At 44.5% G+C, this 16209-nt stretch overlaps 1 protein-coding gene across 4 annotated transcripts in view; it reads left to right on the top strand.

The window, feature by feature from the left end:
• The window catches only part of TDRD7 (tudor domain containing 7), a 47652-nt gene that overhangs the window by 13041 nt on the left and 18402 nt on the right, over positions 1-16209 (top strand). For all 4 annotated transcript variants that reach the window (XM_077171478.1, XM_077171476.1, XM_077171477.1 and 1 more), the window contains exons 4-6: positions 986-1202; positions 6181-6266; positions 7433-7650. In XM_077171478.1, the coding sequence (XP_077027593.1) occupies positions 986-1202; positions 6181-6266; positions 7433-7650 (521 nt within the window). The remainder of the gene's footprint in view (positions 1-985; positions 1203-6180; positions 6267-7432; positions 7651-16209) is intronic.

Raw genomic sequence — 16209 nt, 5'->3', positions numbered from 1 at the left:
CAAGTTACACGGTCCAAGTGGAGAGGTCTTGGGAGGATGAGTGTTCTTGACAAGGATGCTTATATCTGAAAGCCATGATCAGAGAGAAAGCCCTTTTCAGGTGTGTATGCAAGATGTGAATGATCTTAGAAAACAAAGTCCTTGTAGGATGCTTGGCTTCACTTTCATGTGCTCCTGCTTCTGTGAGGAACACAGTTGAGATGCGGGCAAGAAATGTGGCAATGAGCCTGCATGTTCTTTAAGGCTGGCCTTGGCCTGTTGTGGAGTTGGAGGATTGAACCATTCCCTCACAGTGAGAAGGAGTCCCTGTAGCTGTGGCTGTTTCAGCAGCTCCTGTTGCTGATGCCAGTGCCACAAAAGTTCTGATGCCCATTTTCGGCTCTTTTTACCTCTTACCTTTTGCATAAGCTTCTGTAGCAGTGTTTTCCTAAAGTATGGGTCAGGTTTTCCTCACTGCTGTGCTGTTGTGACTGTCTGTGGAATTGATTCCAGGATTAAGCCCAGGCAGGACCTATTTGCTTGCAGGTTGGCAGCTTGGAACAACAGTGGGTCTCCTAGTTTGTGTGTGCTCCCCTGTTGTCTGTAATGATGCTGCTTCTTGCTTTTCTACAAGGATGCCAGTTGGGAAGCTGAACTAGTGGCTCATATCACAGTTAAATGACAGGGATTATAAAGTCAGGTTGATTCACTGTCTTGCACATCAATCCCCTTGTAAGTGTTTGAAACCTCCAAAATTGATGTGGCACATCCAGCATATAAACAGCAAAGTGACCAAGAGCTTGTTTGTCCCAGTGTGGCCTGAATGCTGGTGTGTTCCTGTGTGGGTGTAACTTGGTCACCTCTGCTGTGTGGTGGGAGTTCAGGTGCCCACAAACCAGAGTAGAGAAGAAACCCTTTGGGTGGCAGTACAGGAGGTGCCTGGGGATGTGGAAGTAGACTGGGTGGAGAAGAAGGCTACTCATAGTTGCATCTGCAAACTCTTTAGGAAAGCCCAAAGGAACTTTGCGGCAGCCCCGGTCTTTGAACATGCCAGAAGAAGGCAGTTCTAAGAGGCCTGTTCCTCGCCTGCCCCGAGGCAGAGAAGTGGCATGTGGAGGTGTGAAACCTGTGGTGGAGAGTGCCCGATCTGCCTTACCTTCAGCTGCTGGGAGTGGACCACCTAAAGAAATCCCCATGCAGAGGCATGTCACTGTGGTAAACAGGTCAGTGTGTGTGTGTGTGCACAAGGGGAAAATGAAGTGTGATGGACCCTTGGATACTGCCATGCAAGCAGTGTCCTTTGGGATCCAGTGGGAATCCAGGCCCCTGCCCTTGCAGCAGGTGAAGTCTGAATATGAGATGGTACCCAGGAAGGAGACAGATGATCTTTTGCCTTTTTGGGGGCTGCCATAACTAGCCTGTGCTCTTGGCCTGTTCTCATGTTTTGGAGAAATGTGGCCAAATGTGTCACAGCAAGGGAGTGTGGAGCTGTTGCTGGGCCCAGGAGGGAGTTATTGTGGCCAGTGTGACAGAAAGGAGGAGGAGCAGATTTGTGTGCAGGGGCAGGTGATGTGTGTGTTGAGGGTGATGGTCGTGCAGGTGGCTGTTCTTTCCCTCTTGCCTGACTCTGTGTTGCAGTGTCAGTGTTTGTGCCCCTTCTCGGCGTGCTGGGAGCCAGGAGCCATCTGACCGTGTTTGGGTGAGCTGAGCTGAGGGCTGGAGCTGCAGTTCTGCTGGGCTAGCGCTACATGCTGCTTTTCAGCCCCGTTTGAGCCTCTCTAATCCCGGGGGCTTAGTCAGCTGCTGCCCCATCACTTCTTTCTGTGTTGTTTTTGGCCGCCCCGGGCCGTCAGCTGACGGTGGTGAGAAAGTGTTTGCTGTTGCCCATTGTGGCTGTGCTAAGTCCTCCGGAGCTGTGATTGTGGCAGTAATCCTCTGCAGGGGGAGGGCTCCGGCCCGGGCTGGGTTGGAAGTCAGCCTGGCGTTGAATGGAAATGCAGTGGCGTGCCACTTGCACGGTGGCATAGCTGTGGAGTGGCCCAGAGCAGCACAACAGCTTAATCCTGCTGTGGTTCCTGCTCTTTCTGGAAGATCCACAGAAAGCAGGCATGTCCTGCCTCACCCACCTGCATGAGTTCCATGTGCCATCCGGGGTCTGTTGTGCAGAGAAGGACCAAGCTATCCTGCTGTGACTCAGAAAGGAGTAGGAGCATCTGTGCTTGGGCCTCCCCTTTTCTGTGTGTGCAAATGAGTTGCATATTTTTAAGTGGCACTTCTCTAAAAGGCAGAGGCACTTTGCCTCAGGCAAAGCAAAATGACCACTTAGAGTTTCCTCCAAATTAGTTACTGTAAGGAAAATACAGGAAGTACTTTATAACATTTCAAGATTTGTAATGTGTGAAATAAAATTAGGTAGATGTCACCCCTCTTCTGGGTATTCCTAATGTAGTCTGCTACATCTTGTGTTATCTTTGTTCATCTCTGGCAGTCTCTCCTGAACTCCTTTTAGGTAAGTGTTCTGCCCTTCTTTCTCTTGTCTGTTTCTGCCCTGTGCTGTAGGAGAAGGTACAAGCAAAGTCTGCTTTTGCCCATCTGTTTTTGGAGGAGGAGACATCTTGTGCTTTTGTAAAGAGTGAAAATGCTATCCTGTTAGCTTGGGTACATAGTGAAGGGAAACTTCAGGGAGATGCGATTCATATTCCATGTGAATACAAGGTTGTGTGTGACTGGATTAATTTGTTAATTTGTTTCAACTTGGCCAGTTTGAGGCAGGGCTGGCAAGATCCATGTGTCCTTGCTGCTGGGGACATTTTGTACCTCCTATACCATTGTAGTTGCTTGTACTTTGGGAATTGCGGGAGGGAAAGCTTCTTTGAGCCAGGAGGTCCTGACTTCAAAAAACAGTGTGCAGTGAGTGGAGTTTTGAACAGCATCCCCAAAAATCCTGGGCTGACAGCAGCCTCATAGTTACCTGGCACAGATAACTGTGCTTGAGGACACTATTCCAGAAGGGGTGTCAGCACTTGCCTATGAGAGTGACTGGGCCTTCACAGTTCAGGTTGGCTGAGACAAGTCCTGAGGGTGACAGACTGTCTTTGCCCCACTTCCCAGTTTGGAGTGAGCTGTAATCTGTGTGCAGTTTTTGCCTTTCTGTTACCCACCCTGCCCCTCCATGTACCACATGGTAGGAAAGGAGACCCATGCTCTTATGGTTGCACATAGGGATCTCTGTTCTTTTCTGTTGAACATCTGTACTGCTATGGCAGATGTGTGTTCCTTGCCTTGACACAATGTCTGCCAGTGACAGACTTCGGATGCTGACAGGTATTGGTGCTCTACCCAGTATCATGTAGTGAAGCTCCTCAATGGGACTGGAAATGGCATTTTTTTTTGCGACTGCCAAAGTCTATGTCCCACCTCTGTAGTGCTTTGTGATATTTTTTTCAGAGATTTTTATGACCACAGCTTCAGGGGCTTGCCCCTGTGTAGCATTTGGTGGAAAGGGAACAGGTTGTTTGTCTTCCTGGTTCTGTCACACTCACATGATAACAGAGAAACGCTGAAGGTAGTTGTCCAAGGCTTTCTTGCAGATGCTGGTGCAGAGTCTCAGGCTTGTCTTCAGAGCAGCAATCTCTGAGGTTATCCTGACTATGTTGCTGTGGACCCTGAGAAGCAGGGAGAGACCTTGTTGGTTAACTGCAGAGATCCTTGAGTCTGGAAGGCAGCAGCATGGATGAAAACAGGTTTGGGTGCTTGGTGACACCCTTGTTTGAAGCAGCAGGAGCCATTTGCTGCTGGCCACTACCTGGCCTTGCTGCTTAGATAGCACTGTCCAAGCACCAGAGAGTAGATTGGGGTGGCATGGACCTCACCAAGGTAAGGCAATTGGCAGGGAAGGACATTGCTCCCCTTCGTTGTGAGGCAGTGATGTGTGGCAGTGAGGCATGACTAGCTGCTCAGCTGGAGCTATGCATGGGAACTTGGCAGGGCTGCATGGCTGCTCAGGCATTTGTGTAGGGCCAGGCTACTGTTGTGGCTAGGAGGCCTCTTGCTGGGAGCAGGCTTCTAGCAGCTGAGGAACGTGAGGCCTTGCAAGTAGCTGAGTTGTCCATAAGTGCAAACTGTAGGGAAGCATGTTGGCCTTGGCACTGTCTGGCCATATCCCATCTCACTGTGGAGACGTAGGACCATCATGATCTGTGTGAGCAAGCAGCATGTCACACGATACTTGTCTGATTGCAGCACTCAAAACTGGTGATGTCTGCGCTCAAAGCCCATGCCAGCTTGGAAAGCTGGATGACAGTTTTGTTGTGGGAAACTGTTGAACCACAACAGAAAGCACAGGAAGACCCTACATAAAGTCTCTTAATACTGAGAGGATCCCAAATCCAATTAGCTTTTACATGTAGCAGAAGGGAATCATCCCTGCTCTGTTCCAGGTTCCTTTCCAGGGTGTTCACATGGCATGGCTTAAGCAGGGAATGAATATCTGCCCTCTTTCTCACTAGAACTTGCCTGCAGTTCTGGCTGGCCTACCCTGCAGTCACATCACTTGTGTCACCTGATGTGGGGCTTAAGGTGATACAAGTGTGTATGGCACAGAGGACTAGAACACAGCTATGGATTCTTGTTGGCAGGCAGAGGTAGCAGGACAGTCTCCACTACCCATGGGGCTATTTCACAGGATTGTTTTGCTTTCTGCCTAGCAAAGATGGTAGTCTCTTTTGAGTCTGCTTCCATTAAGAGGACTTTTTTAGCTTGAGTATTTGTTCAGCTTAGAGTTGTCCATACTGGTAGGTACATGTACAAAGAAGTGAGATCCTGAGTTTCTTGTAGCATCTGCGTGGGCAGCCACAGCCACCTTCTAAGAAGAGACTGTTGCTACTTAGTGTGGGCATCTGGGGTGTGCCCAGAACGCAGAGGGTTTTTCTGTAGTGCAGATGAGTGTTGTAAGAGGCTTTTCAGATACCCAGCAAGTGTCAGGTGTGAGTGGAAGTTTTGATTTTGTGTGGGTGGCTTTGCTTTTGTACTTTCTGCGTTTCATAAATGTGCTTGTAGTTGATCTGCTGCTGCCAGCACTTCTGGGCATGATTCCTGTTGTGTAAATTGCTGAGCTGGGCAGTGCCTGTCCTCATAGCTAGTGCTGTGGGACATGACTCAGAACAGAAGTATGGTCTTTGGTACAAGTGATATCCCGTAGCTGATGGAGGAACATGGTTTCATCTAACAGGGGCAGCATAAAAGCAGGGGAGACTAATGTTAAATCTTTTAACATGCTTCTCAGAAGAGACATGAATGTGGGAGGTCTCTTTCTGATTCATGGATATGCTCTGATTAAAAGTCAATGTGATGACATATTGGGCTTCTTGGTCTTGACTTCCTGTTGCAACTAGCCACAGCATCAGTCTTGAACTACTGTCCTACCTTCTCAGAGTCCAGGTGAAGCTGTGAAAATCACCCTTGATGTTTCTGCAGCTGGTGAGGTTTATGGCTTGCTCCACTGTTGTCTCTGAATTCCAGAACTGGCCCTGGGCAGAGATCTTCTGCAAAGCCTGCCCAGTGCATGTGCAGGGTCTGCTCTGGTCAGGAGATGGCTGATTCAGGGCAACTTGCTGTGCTATGGTGGAGATGTTGCCTAGTATTTGATTTCCCTTCTCCAACTCTTGTTCCCTTTTGCTTGCAGTGTATGTAATTATTCCACAGCTGATTTTTTTTTCCAGGTCTTTGTGAGCTACACAGTGCTGTGTCCTCTTCAGTGTCAGGACCTCATTTTAGTGTCTGTATTCCCAAGTAAACTCTATATTCTTCCTCTGAAGAGCATCTGCAAGCACGACATTTGTGTGCTTTCAGTGGGAGAGATCTTCAGAGGAGAGTCTCTTAAACAATGTAACCAACAGCATCCACAAAAAGACCTTGAATGCCTATGTGTTCCTAGATACTTTCCCTTTGCTAATGTCTTTTTACTGTGTTTTGTTTCTCACAATAATGAGAAAAATTAGTAAACTACCTGTTGATCTGTCCTGTTACTGCTGATCAGGTTGTCTTCCTGACAAGGACATTGTGACTACTCCTGCAGGAGGCCTTCTAGGAGTGTATGGAATGTTTGAAATGCATTTTATTTTATGTACAAGTCTTGGAAGCAAATGGAATTTTATTTAGAGAAAGAAGAGTTGTTCTAAGAAATTTTCTTTCCAATTTCAGATCTGAGAAGAGGCTGACTGTTCCACCACGGTTTCAAAAGGAGTTGCAAGTTCACCTGTCCAGAAGCTCTTCCACAGAGTCAAATGGTATGCCCATTGAGAAATGATTTGTTGACTACTCAGAGAGGGTGTCATCTTAAAAAAAAAACCATCTTATTAGTTGTTTTGAATGAAGATGGGCTTGGATGAGGAATCAAGTTCTGTGAGTGAACCTTTTCACTTTTATTTCATTGTGCTGAGGAAATGTGCGTTTGCTTGTCTGCCTCTCAGTCTTCCAGGAAAAACACTGGGCAGTAAGTGTCAAAGCAAATCACAAAGCCAATGTGAGGAGTTTGGAAATGGGATGAATAGGCTTAACTTCACCAGTGGGGTAGGAATCTGGTATAAGGATGAAATCCTGGCTTTCAGGACTAAGCAGCATTACTAATGTGTCTGTCCAGCAAATACTCTTCTGCCTGCATGGCTCAACAGTTGTGCAGCTGATAGGCTTGCAAAATGATGGTTGCTTTCTTTGAGACTTGTCAGCCTGATTTGTGAAGCTTCAGATCTGGTAGCAAGTAGAGCCCACCAAAGGGAGAAGAGGAGTAGAGATGAGGCAGCAGGTAAGTTAGTGGTGTGAACCTCCCCCTGGAATAATGAGTGCCTAATTCCTACACACAATGTATGAAACTGCCCAGAGCAGCTGAACAGTTGTCACTTTCCTTGCTCCACTGGAGCACTTCCTTGGATGCAGTAGCACAGAAAAGCTGCCTACTGGGTGGAGACTTTTCCTCAGGACAGATCTTGGAATGAAAGGCAAATCATTGGTCTGATTTGTAAACCCATCTGAATATATAAGAACATTCTTGGTTGTCATGCAGTATCTTTCTGGTGTTTGTACTCATAAAGAAATTATCCTGTGCCCCTCTTGGGATACTATCTTAGTGCAGTGTCTTAGCTGCAGGGGGGCTGACAGTTCTGTATTCTCTTCCAGAATCCCTTCAGAAGTAACACAGGAGTAACAGGAGCAACGTCTTAGGAAAATAACTACAGTGATTGAAAACTCGTTTTAGGTAGTTACTTAATGTCTGAGATTTCCATAGTTCTTTGCCGTAGGAAGTGACTGAACCAGCCATGCTGGGCAGGAGAGCCATGTTTTAAAGTTGGTGCTATGCTGGCAGATCCCATGTTTAGTTTTTAAGTAAGGAGGTAATGATCTATCTTTCTGTTTGTAGGGCTGTGTTTACTTCAAGGCTGTAATTTTTTTTTAACAGATAGCTTGAATACTTCCACTGCAGAGGCACATACTGTTGCCCCTGGCTCTTCTGCTGCTGATGTCCATGAACTTCAAAGTCGCATTAAGGAGCTGCTGAGCAAGTACAGCAGTGGTGTCAGACTGTCAAAGATGCCTCAGATATATCGGGAAATGTACTGGGAGGACCTGAGCACAGAAGTGCTCTATCAGCTTGAGAACTGGCCTCATGTGTGCACAGTAAGTATTGAGCCATTTTTATGGAAGATGCCAGTATCCTATAGGCTTCCGAGAGTGTTCATTTGCCGAATGTTATTTTATGTGTACCTGCATTTCCCTTCATGCTCTGTAGCAGTGACAGAAAACCCCCACATCCCCACCACTCCACTCCCAAATTGTAACAATGCCCTTTGAAACTCCAGAAAATCACAGTTTGCTAGACCAGTGTTTGAAAAAGGAAGGTCAGCCTCCATGGTGTTGTGGAGCAAGTGCTTGAGGTTGCTGCCTTGCCACCTTTAACTGACCCCAGTACTGATAACTCAAATAGCTGACGACAGGTGATGCCCATGCCATGTTTGTTGTTCTTGGTTTGGGTTTTTTCCCCAATTGCGTTTTATGCTTTTCCTTGTTGGTGGGTTTACCTCCTCTTAAAGCTACAAGCTACCAACATCCTTTCTGAAAAGTCTGAGGTCTAACTGTATTTATCTTTCTATTGACTTTTCCAGAGGTCTGTCTCACATCTTAAGCCAAGGAATTTTGCTGTTTAGGTTAGGTTTAAGATACAATAATAGATGAAATTGAAGAGTGGTAATGCTGGCGGGAGAGATTACAGCTAAGCCCCTTTCTGCCCTCCTTCTAATGTCTGTTACCCCTTGATTACTAAGGGTGTCATTGCTCTCTTATTAGGAGCTGATGTCTGGCTGAGTGTCCACTTAGAGGTCTGACACGAGTTGCCATCACCACAGGGTGGAGGGGCTTCAAACTGCTGTACTTCTGTCTCTTCTTCTGCATTCACGGGTCATTTATGGTGTCATGCAACTTTGCATCAAGGCTTTATTTAGCTTTACTTTAACAGGCCAGTGTTAAATGGCCAGTCAGTGAAGACTTTTCATTACCTTGGTATCTGTCAAACTGTGGCACAGAAGAGTATTGATGTAATAAGAGTTATTTGTCTTCTTGAACTACATTTTATTGTATGTCCTACTAAGTCTTTTCTTTTGTAAAAGCATTAAATACAAAAAAAAAAATTAAAAGAAAATAACTGAGTTGAATAACTGCTTTTCAGGAATAACACCATTTGTGTGCATGTAGGGTATTCTCACAGATATATAAAATGTGTTTGTAACACCTTACTACAAACACTAGAAATGTATGCAGTCAGCAGCAATTTATTTTGATGGTTGATGATTGGTTCCTGTATTATCTACAGAGCAAGCTGTTATGTCTTGAATTGCTTAATTCATGCGGCAAATTTTAGTCTTTTTTGTAGCTAATGTTCCAGTCAGTCCTGTTCATCCAGGATCTTTGTTCTGTGTTCATTATCCATTTGCTTACTATCTGTTGGGTCTATCTCTTTCTTTCTAGCATGCAAATAAAGTCATTTAAGCATAAATAAGCACTGATTAAATCCATGGAAACATTGTAGTACAATAGGCACAGTACAACAGCAGTCAGAACTATCGAGTTATCTTGGCACAATCAGTCTTATTGTAGAGAACTGTTAATGAGCTTCTAAAGCCCGTCTCAGTTTACTGACTTACAAAATTGTAATTATGGCTCAGGCATGGAGAAGTTTGAATTGGGACTTCTTATATGAAAGCTACAGTACATCTCTTAAGTGTAATCAGTTCCTGGTTTAAACATATTGTCTGCAGGTGTATAGGTTTGTAGAACCTTTGAAATGCAGAAGAAAGACTGTACTCTCCAGTGAAAGTAAAGATATCTGATACCTGAATTATTTCTGTCATGTTGGTTTCTTACACGGGTAGTGTCTGCCAGGCTCAAAAACATGCTTGGTGTTTCTTTTATTATCTTCTTAAAGAAGAACATATTCCTTTTGTACTTATTCTGATCAGTGTAACATAGTTACAAACCAGCAGACAGCAAACCTAATGCACTTTCAATGTCTCCAAGCTTTTAATCTGTGTGTTGGAGAGTATCACTTCTGAATAACTCTGCGTCTCCAAAACTTCTGTTGGAAAGGTAGGAATTTTATCTAGAAGATGGTAGTTTCCATGTTTTTACAACTACGGGTAATGGATATTTTTCCCATTTACTGAGTTCAAGTCTCCAAATATCGCTGTAAGTTGCAGATTGATGATCCTGTTTTCAGTATTCGCCGTTCAGGCAGGAGGTACTGAGGCTGACTTTGTCTCCATTTGTCTGTTACCTCCCCTCTTTAGGTCGGCTTGGTTGAGCATCTTACTTGTAGCAACATACTTTGCGCAGCTAAATGCAAAAGTACAAAGTTACCAAGTAATGGCTAGCAGTCACAGATTGTGGCCCAGCCTTCATGAGCAGTAGGGCTGACAATAAATATGCTTAGAAGTCTTTGTTGTCTAGACAGACCTCAGCCAGGAGAAGAATCTGCTTCAACAGCTCTGGCAAATCCACAGTGTTGCTGAATTGTTTGCTTTCACCTCCAGCACTTGTGCTTTGCAAAACGTGATGACTGGTAGTGACCCTCCCACTTTCACCTTTTTTTATCAGATTTTTTTACCTTTCTGTTTGATTAATTACTTTGCCATGTGTCTTTGAGCAGCTAGTGATCACTATTTTAGACTTCCAACTCTTGTCTCATTTCTTATCCTTCTATATATTTTTGTCACAAGTTCTTTCTCACAACTTAGCTGTTTTCTTACAGTTCTAAGTCAAAGTTACATAGTTTTACTGTGTTTGAGCTCAGCCTTGGATCCTTGGGATGCAGGCAGCTGAACCCCTGAGGGAGAGAGAGCATTGCAGCAGAGATGTGAGAGGCATGTAGGCATGTAAATTAAGAAGTTCTTTTTTTTTTTGTAAGTCACCCAAAAAGTAATAATACATTTGTATTTGGTACTGGCAACATGTCAAAATGGTTCCCCTTGCAGTCTAAATAGAAACCTCCTTACTGAGTTTTATGTATGTATAAGGGACTTTTTTTTCTCTTTACATGCTCAGCTCTCCTCAGTTGCTTGAACTCCGTGAGTGATTCAGGCGTGATGTGATGGTGATGCAAATATGGCAGTGCAAGCGAAGCCTGAACTCTTAGATTTTTTCTCAAAATTTTGCTTGAATTTCCATGGTTTTTTTCCAAAAGCTTTTAGAGAATTAGGCAGTCCTAGGACATTAGGAAATGTCCTTGCATATATGCTTAGTTGGTTTAAAGACTGGAAATGGAGAAAGCCTGAATGATTTACTTTCAGAAGGGCAGGAAGTCATGGTGGGATTCCTCAGGGGTAACACTTGGACACATGCTCTCAGAATTGTAACAAGTGAGTTGAAAAAGTATGCAAATACAAGTTCATCTGGCTAATAATACAGGGCTGTTCAGAGTTACAAAGACCAGGGCTCTCTGAAGAGGTATGTAGCCTCCTCATACGATGTTTCTGGCCCATAAAATTTCATTGTAATCTTGGCCATGGACAGAAAGGACTTTCCCTACATTAAAAAAAAAAGTGTTTTTTTTTCTGCGTGGACTTTGAAGCTTGGGAAAAAGGGATCTTGGCATTTATAGTAGCTTCATGCAAATGTTGACTCAGTATGGAAAAATGCAAGTGATAAGTATTTGCAAAATAAATAGGAGTATTTCAGTTGGAAGGAATCTTATCAGTGATCATCTAGTCCAGTTGCCTGACCACTTCGGGAATGACCAAAAGTTAAAACTTGTTATTAGGGGCATTATCCAAATATCTTTTGAACACTGGCAGGCTGAGGGTGTCAGCCAAGAAGCCAGTTCCAGTGTTTGGCCACGTTCTTGTTAAAGAAATGCTTCCTGAACCTCCCCTGACAGAGTCCTCTGCCTAGGAGGCTTTAGTTCCTAGTTGTCTCACTGAGTACTTGTGACTAGAAGTTATTTCCTACAAACTTCACACATTTTCCAGATTTGCTTGTCACAGCAGTACAGTGTTCACAAGCAGATGTCTGGGAGTTGCAATCTCCAGTAAGAGCAAGATACCAACCCAGAGATTTCTCCTGAGTGCCTGCTGGTAGCAGACACTACAAAGCTCCCTGGAAACCAGGGTCTCTCACCCACATCATCACTAACGGTAAGGGCTGTGCAGTCAAACCTCCCCTTTTCATACAGTGCAACTCCTCCACATTGCCTGCCCTGCCCATCCCTCCTGGAGAGCCTGCAGCCCTCCATCCCAGCATGCCAGGTGTGGCACTTGTTCCACCAAGTCTTGCTGACACCAAAGAAATCATAGCTCTGGGAACTAACCAGTGCTTGGTGTTTATCCTGTTTGTTTCTCATACTTTGTATGTTGGTGTTCAACAAGTATTTCAGATGTGCTCCAAGATCAAGTCCAACTCTCGACCAAACACCCATTGTCAACCATAGCACTGATTGTCAGTCCAGTCATTTATTGACTACCTCCAGGGATGGTGACTTGACCACCTCCGTTGGAAGTCTGTGCACTGCCTGTCCCCCTTTTCAGTGAAGAAATTCCTCTTAATCTCCAACCTGAACCCCCCCCACCCCAGTGCAGCTTGAGTCTGTGTTCTCTTGTCCTGTCACTGGTTAACTGGGAGAAGAGATGGACACCCACCTGGCTACAGCCACCTTTCAGAGAGTTGCAGAGAGTGATAAAGTCACCCTTGAGGCTCCTCTTCCTCAGGCTGAACAACCCCAGGTCTTTTAGCCACTCCTCATAGGAATTACCCTCTCCAGCTCCAACCCTTCACCTGCTCCTTTGCCCTTCTCTGGCCTTGCTCCAGCATCTGAACTTGTTTCTTGTTCATGAGGGGCCCAGAAACTGGACACACAGCTTGAGGTGTGGCCTCATCAGTTTTGAATATAGAGGGACTGCCCTGGTCCTGCTTGCCACACTATTGCTGATACAGGCCAGGATGCCATTGGCTTTCTTGTCCATCAGGTGCTGTTGACCAGCATCCCCCTTTTCTGCTGGGCAGCTTTCCAGGCACTCTGCCCAGCCTGTAGCACTGCACAGGGTTGTGGTGACCCAAGGGCAGGACCTGACACTTGGCCTTATTGAACCTCACACCTTTGCCCTTGGCCCATCAATCCAGCCTGTCCAGATCCCTCTGCAGAGCCTTCCTGCCCTCCGGCAGGTCGACACTCCCACACAGTTTGCTGTCATCAGTGAATTCTGCTGAGAGTACAGTCAATCTCATACAGATCATCAGTAAAGATTTTAAACAGGATTGGGCCAAATACTAATTCCTGAGGAGCACCACTGGTGACCAGCCCCCAGCTGGATGTGACACCATTCACCTCCACTCTCTGGGCCTGGCTGTGCAGCCAGTTTCTAACCCAGCAAAGAGTGCTCCTGTCCAAACTGTGGGCTGCCAGCTTTTCCAGGAAAATGCTGTGGGAGATGGTGTCAAAGACTTTTCTCAATTCTAGGTAGACAGCATCCAGAGCCTTTCCCTCACCCTCTGGGGACATCACCTGGTTGTGAAAGGACATCAGGTTGGTCAGGTGAGACCTGCCTTTCCCCACACCCATGCTGTCTGGGTCAGATCCCTTGGTTGTCTGGCATGTACTATATGATCACACTCAAGATGATCTGTTCCATAGCCTTTGCCAGAACTAAGGTCAGGCTGACAGGGCTGTAGTTCTCCACATCTTTCTTCTAACCCTTCTTGTGGGTGGGCATCACATTAGCAAAACTCCAGTCATCGGAGTTACTCCTCGGTTATTCAGTACTGATGATAACTGATGGAGAGCAGCTTGGCAAGTGCTTCTTCCAGGTCCCTTAGTACTCTCAGGTGAATCCCATCCTGTTCCATAGAGTTGTAAGTGTCTGAGTGGCACAGCGGGTCACTTAACAGCCAAAAATAATTTCATCCATCATCAGGACAGATGGATCCTGTCAGACCCTGTCATAACTCGTGCCTCAGAAGTTCTTCCATGTTTATAAAACCCAAAGTTTCGGTGAAAACACCAATCCTAGAGCCAGTATTTTGGTAGAATGAATAACAAGCAGACACCTTTTAATTGACAGAATGAAGGGATGTATGCATATTGATTTGATTCTGGAGTTTTCTTGTGGTAATGACTGCCTTAGTCTTTCTGCTTGTTTTCTGAAGGAACTGGTAGAAAAATAACACTACCATTCTGAATTTTGAAATTCCACTTGTGCTGGAAGAGATACATTTGCTTTTCTGCCGTTCTAGAACAAAGATGTTCCTTTCCATAAAATACGCTACTGGCTCTAGCTACATACCAGATTAACTGTTACTTGTCAGAGGACAGTTTTTTGTCTCTAATCTATCATTCCTCAGTCAGGTTTCTTACTGCTTTTTAATAAACATAAAGCTAAACAATATGTAACATGTGAGTATATTCTTTAGTGACCTTAAGTGACTAAAGTTACCTTTAGTGACTGTGTTGACTGATGCTGTGTGAAAAGACTCCTCAGAGTAGCGACCATTTTCCTGGCTGTTTACTGTGAGGAGGAGGCTTTACAGGGTAAAGCAGGGCTTAGTTTTCTTCACTTCATCTCTTGGATATCTGGTAAGGTGTTGGACAGGTCTCACAGTCTGTTAGTCTTGAAAATACATTACTGGAAAAAAATTGGAGGAATTAAGGGGGAAATTAGCATATTTTTTCACTGTTTTGGAGGTATTTTATTGGTTTGTTGTTTGGTTTTTGGTTTGATCTTTTTTTTGTAATAGTCACTACAAGTTGATGTTTATCACCACAGAAAGGTAGAGAATTTTTTAGATAAGAATGAGACCTACCTGAGACAACAATGAGATGTTGCTTAATTGACTAGTAGGAGGTTTTGTTTATTTTATCTTTTTTTAGCTGTATTTAGTTCTCAGATTCATATTTTACCTTTATAAATGTTGGGACTTTTTGCAGAAGGTGAAACTGAAGGCTTGGGAGAATGCCAGGATTAGATGGTAAACAAATTGACAGACTGAGACTGTTCTTTTCTGAATCCTGGGCAGTACACCATGTCTTAACAAAATAGGTACTACATACTAATGCATCATGCAGCTGAGCTTTTACTGTAACATTTTACAGTAACAGTGGTTACAGTAGGTAAGAAAAGAGGTAAACATACCTAAACAGGTATGCTCAGAAAAGAGAAGGATTGCCACAGTAGAGAGTTGTATTCCTTGAGAAATTTTAGTTTTATTAGGTCTTCACTCTCAGAGAAGGAATTTCTATACCACAGTTAAGCTATGTGAAGCAAAAGTGATCTTTCTAAACAGAGAAACAAACTTTGAAAGAATAAAAAATCCAGCTCTAATGTACTTTGCACATGGAGGAGACAATGGAGCAGGCTATCACATCTGGTAGTACATATCAATGACAGCTCACAGTTTTACGCAAACCCTAAAAGCTGTTTCCAGTAGATGATCTCTTGAATTACAATAACTTTCTTTTGCCACCCCCATTGAAGAAATTGGTATTTACATACAGACCCAGTAGCCATTTAGAATGGACTTCAGAGGACACAAGACATGTTATACCTAAAATGTAATTAGATGTGCTGTACATACTTCAGCACAGAGCAGACTACAGTTGGTGTCAGCCTCACTGAGAAGATGGTGTCCTGGAATGTGTGGAAATGAGCCGGTTGAGGACAGAAGGTCCAGAATGACTTTGCTGTCCAAACATAGTGCTAGAACAGGCTGCAAATCAATATACCTGAAACTCAGTCCTGGTGGTGAGTGGTTAGACAACGCTATGAGCCACCAAATGAAGTCAGACTCCATTTTGACAGCATCTTTTCTTATTCCTGCAACCTGTGCACCTCCTGTGTGTTAAATCTTGTCCTTTTCTGACCTTGTAGGAGAACTTCAATGCATTATGAGGTAAAGGGTATACAGCCAAAAAGAACTGCTGACAGAGTTGTCTGCTGATCCTCAGTGCTGGCATAAAGATGTGAGGAATAGGGACAGCCCTCAACAGTATGGAATTTTTAGATTGACTCAGCTGTCTTATTGCATCACAGTTTCCTCTGTAATTGTGTATTTGCAGAAGCCAGTCTTGTAAGTACAAGAAACTGGAGAACAAGTGTCTTCACTGTGATGTGCAGGGTAATGGAGTGAGAGGGCAAAGAGGATGGGCAGAAGGGGGCAATCTAAAGACACTCTTGAACTTTGCAGAGCTTACCACCCCAGCTCTGAGCACGAGCTCAACCTGAATAGAGGATATCTTGACAATAGGGATTCTTTTGTTTAACAATAAAAGAAAATAGAAAGATATACCTAGTATGATTTGCATTCTAACATTTCAGGTAAGTACAGAAGAAATGACTACCAGAGAAAGAATCACAGAATCACTGAGGTGGGTAGGGACCTCATTTGATTACCTAATGCAACCTCCATGCTCATGCAGGGTCACCTGCAGTCTGTCCAGGTCTGTATCCAGTCATGCTTTTAACAGTGGACATGCTGCAGCTTTTTTGGCCAACAATTTTGCTTCCCATGCAAAATAATTAATTGTATATCAGAGTAGAAGCTGCAAAAGCTGGAGTGGATTCCAAGGATTAGCTGTAACTGGATGATGTAAGAAGCTTCCAGATCTTTGTAAGGAAAAGCTCCTTACTGAGTGATGCCACCATATGCAGTGGGGATCTTCAGCCTTTCAAGAACACTGACCAAGTCTCTTTTTTTCCCCAG

The sequence above is a fragment of the Agelaius phoeniceus genome, chromosome Z, assembly GCF_051311805.1.
Source record: "Agelaius phoeniceus isolate bAgePho1 chromosome Z, bAgePho1.hap1, whole genome shotgun sequence".
NCBI classification, from domain to species: domain Eukaryota; kingdom Metazoa; phylum Chordata; class Aves; order Passeriformes; family Icteridae; genus Agelaius; species Agelaius phoeniceus.
The sequence above is the reverse complement of the archived record's forward strand: the minus strand, read 5'-3'. Positions and strand labels throughout refer to the sequence as shown.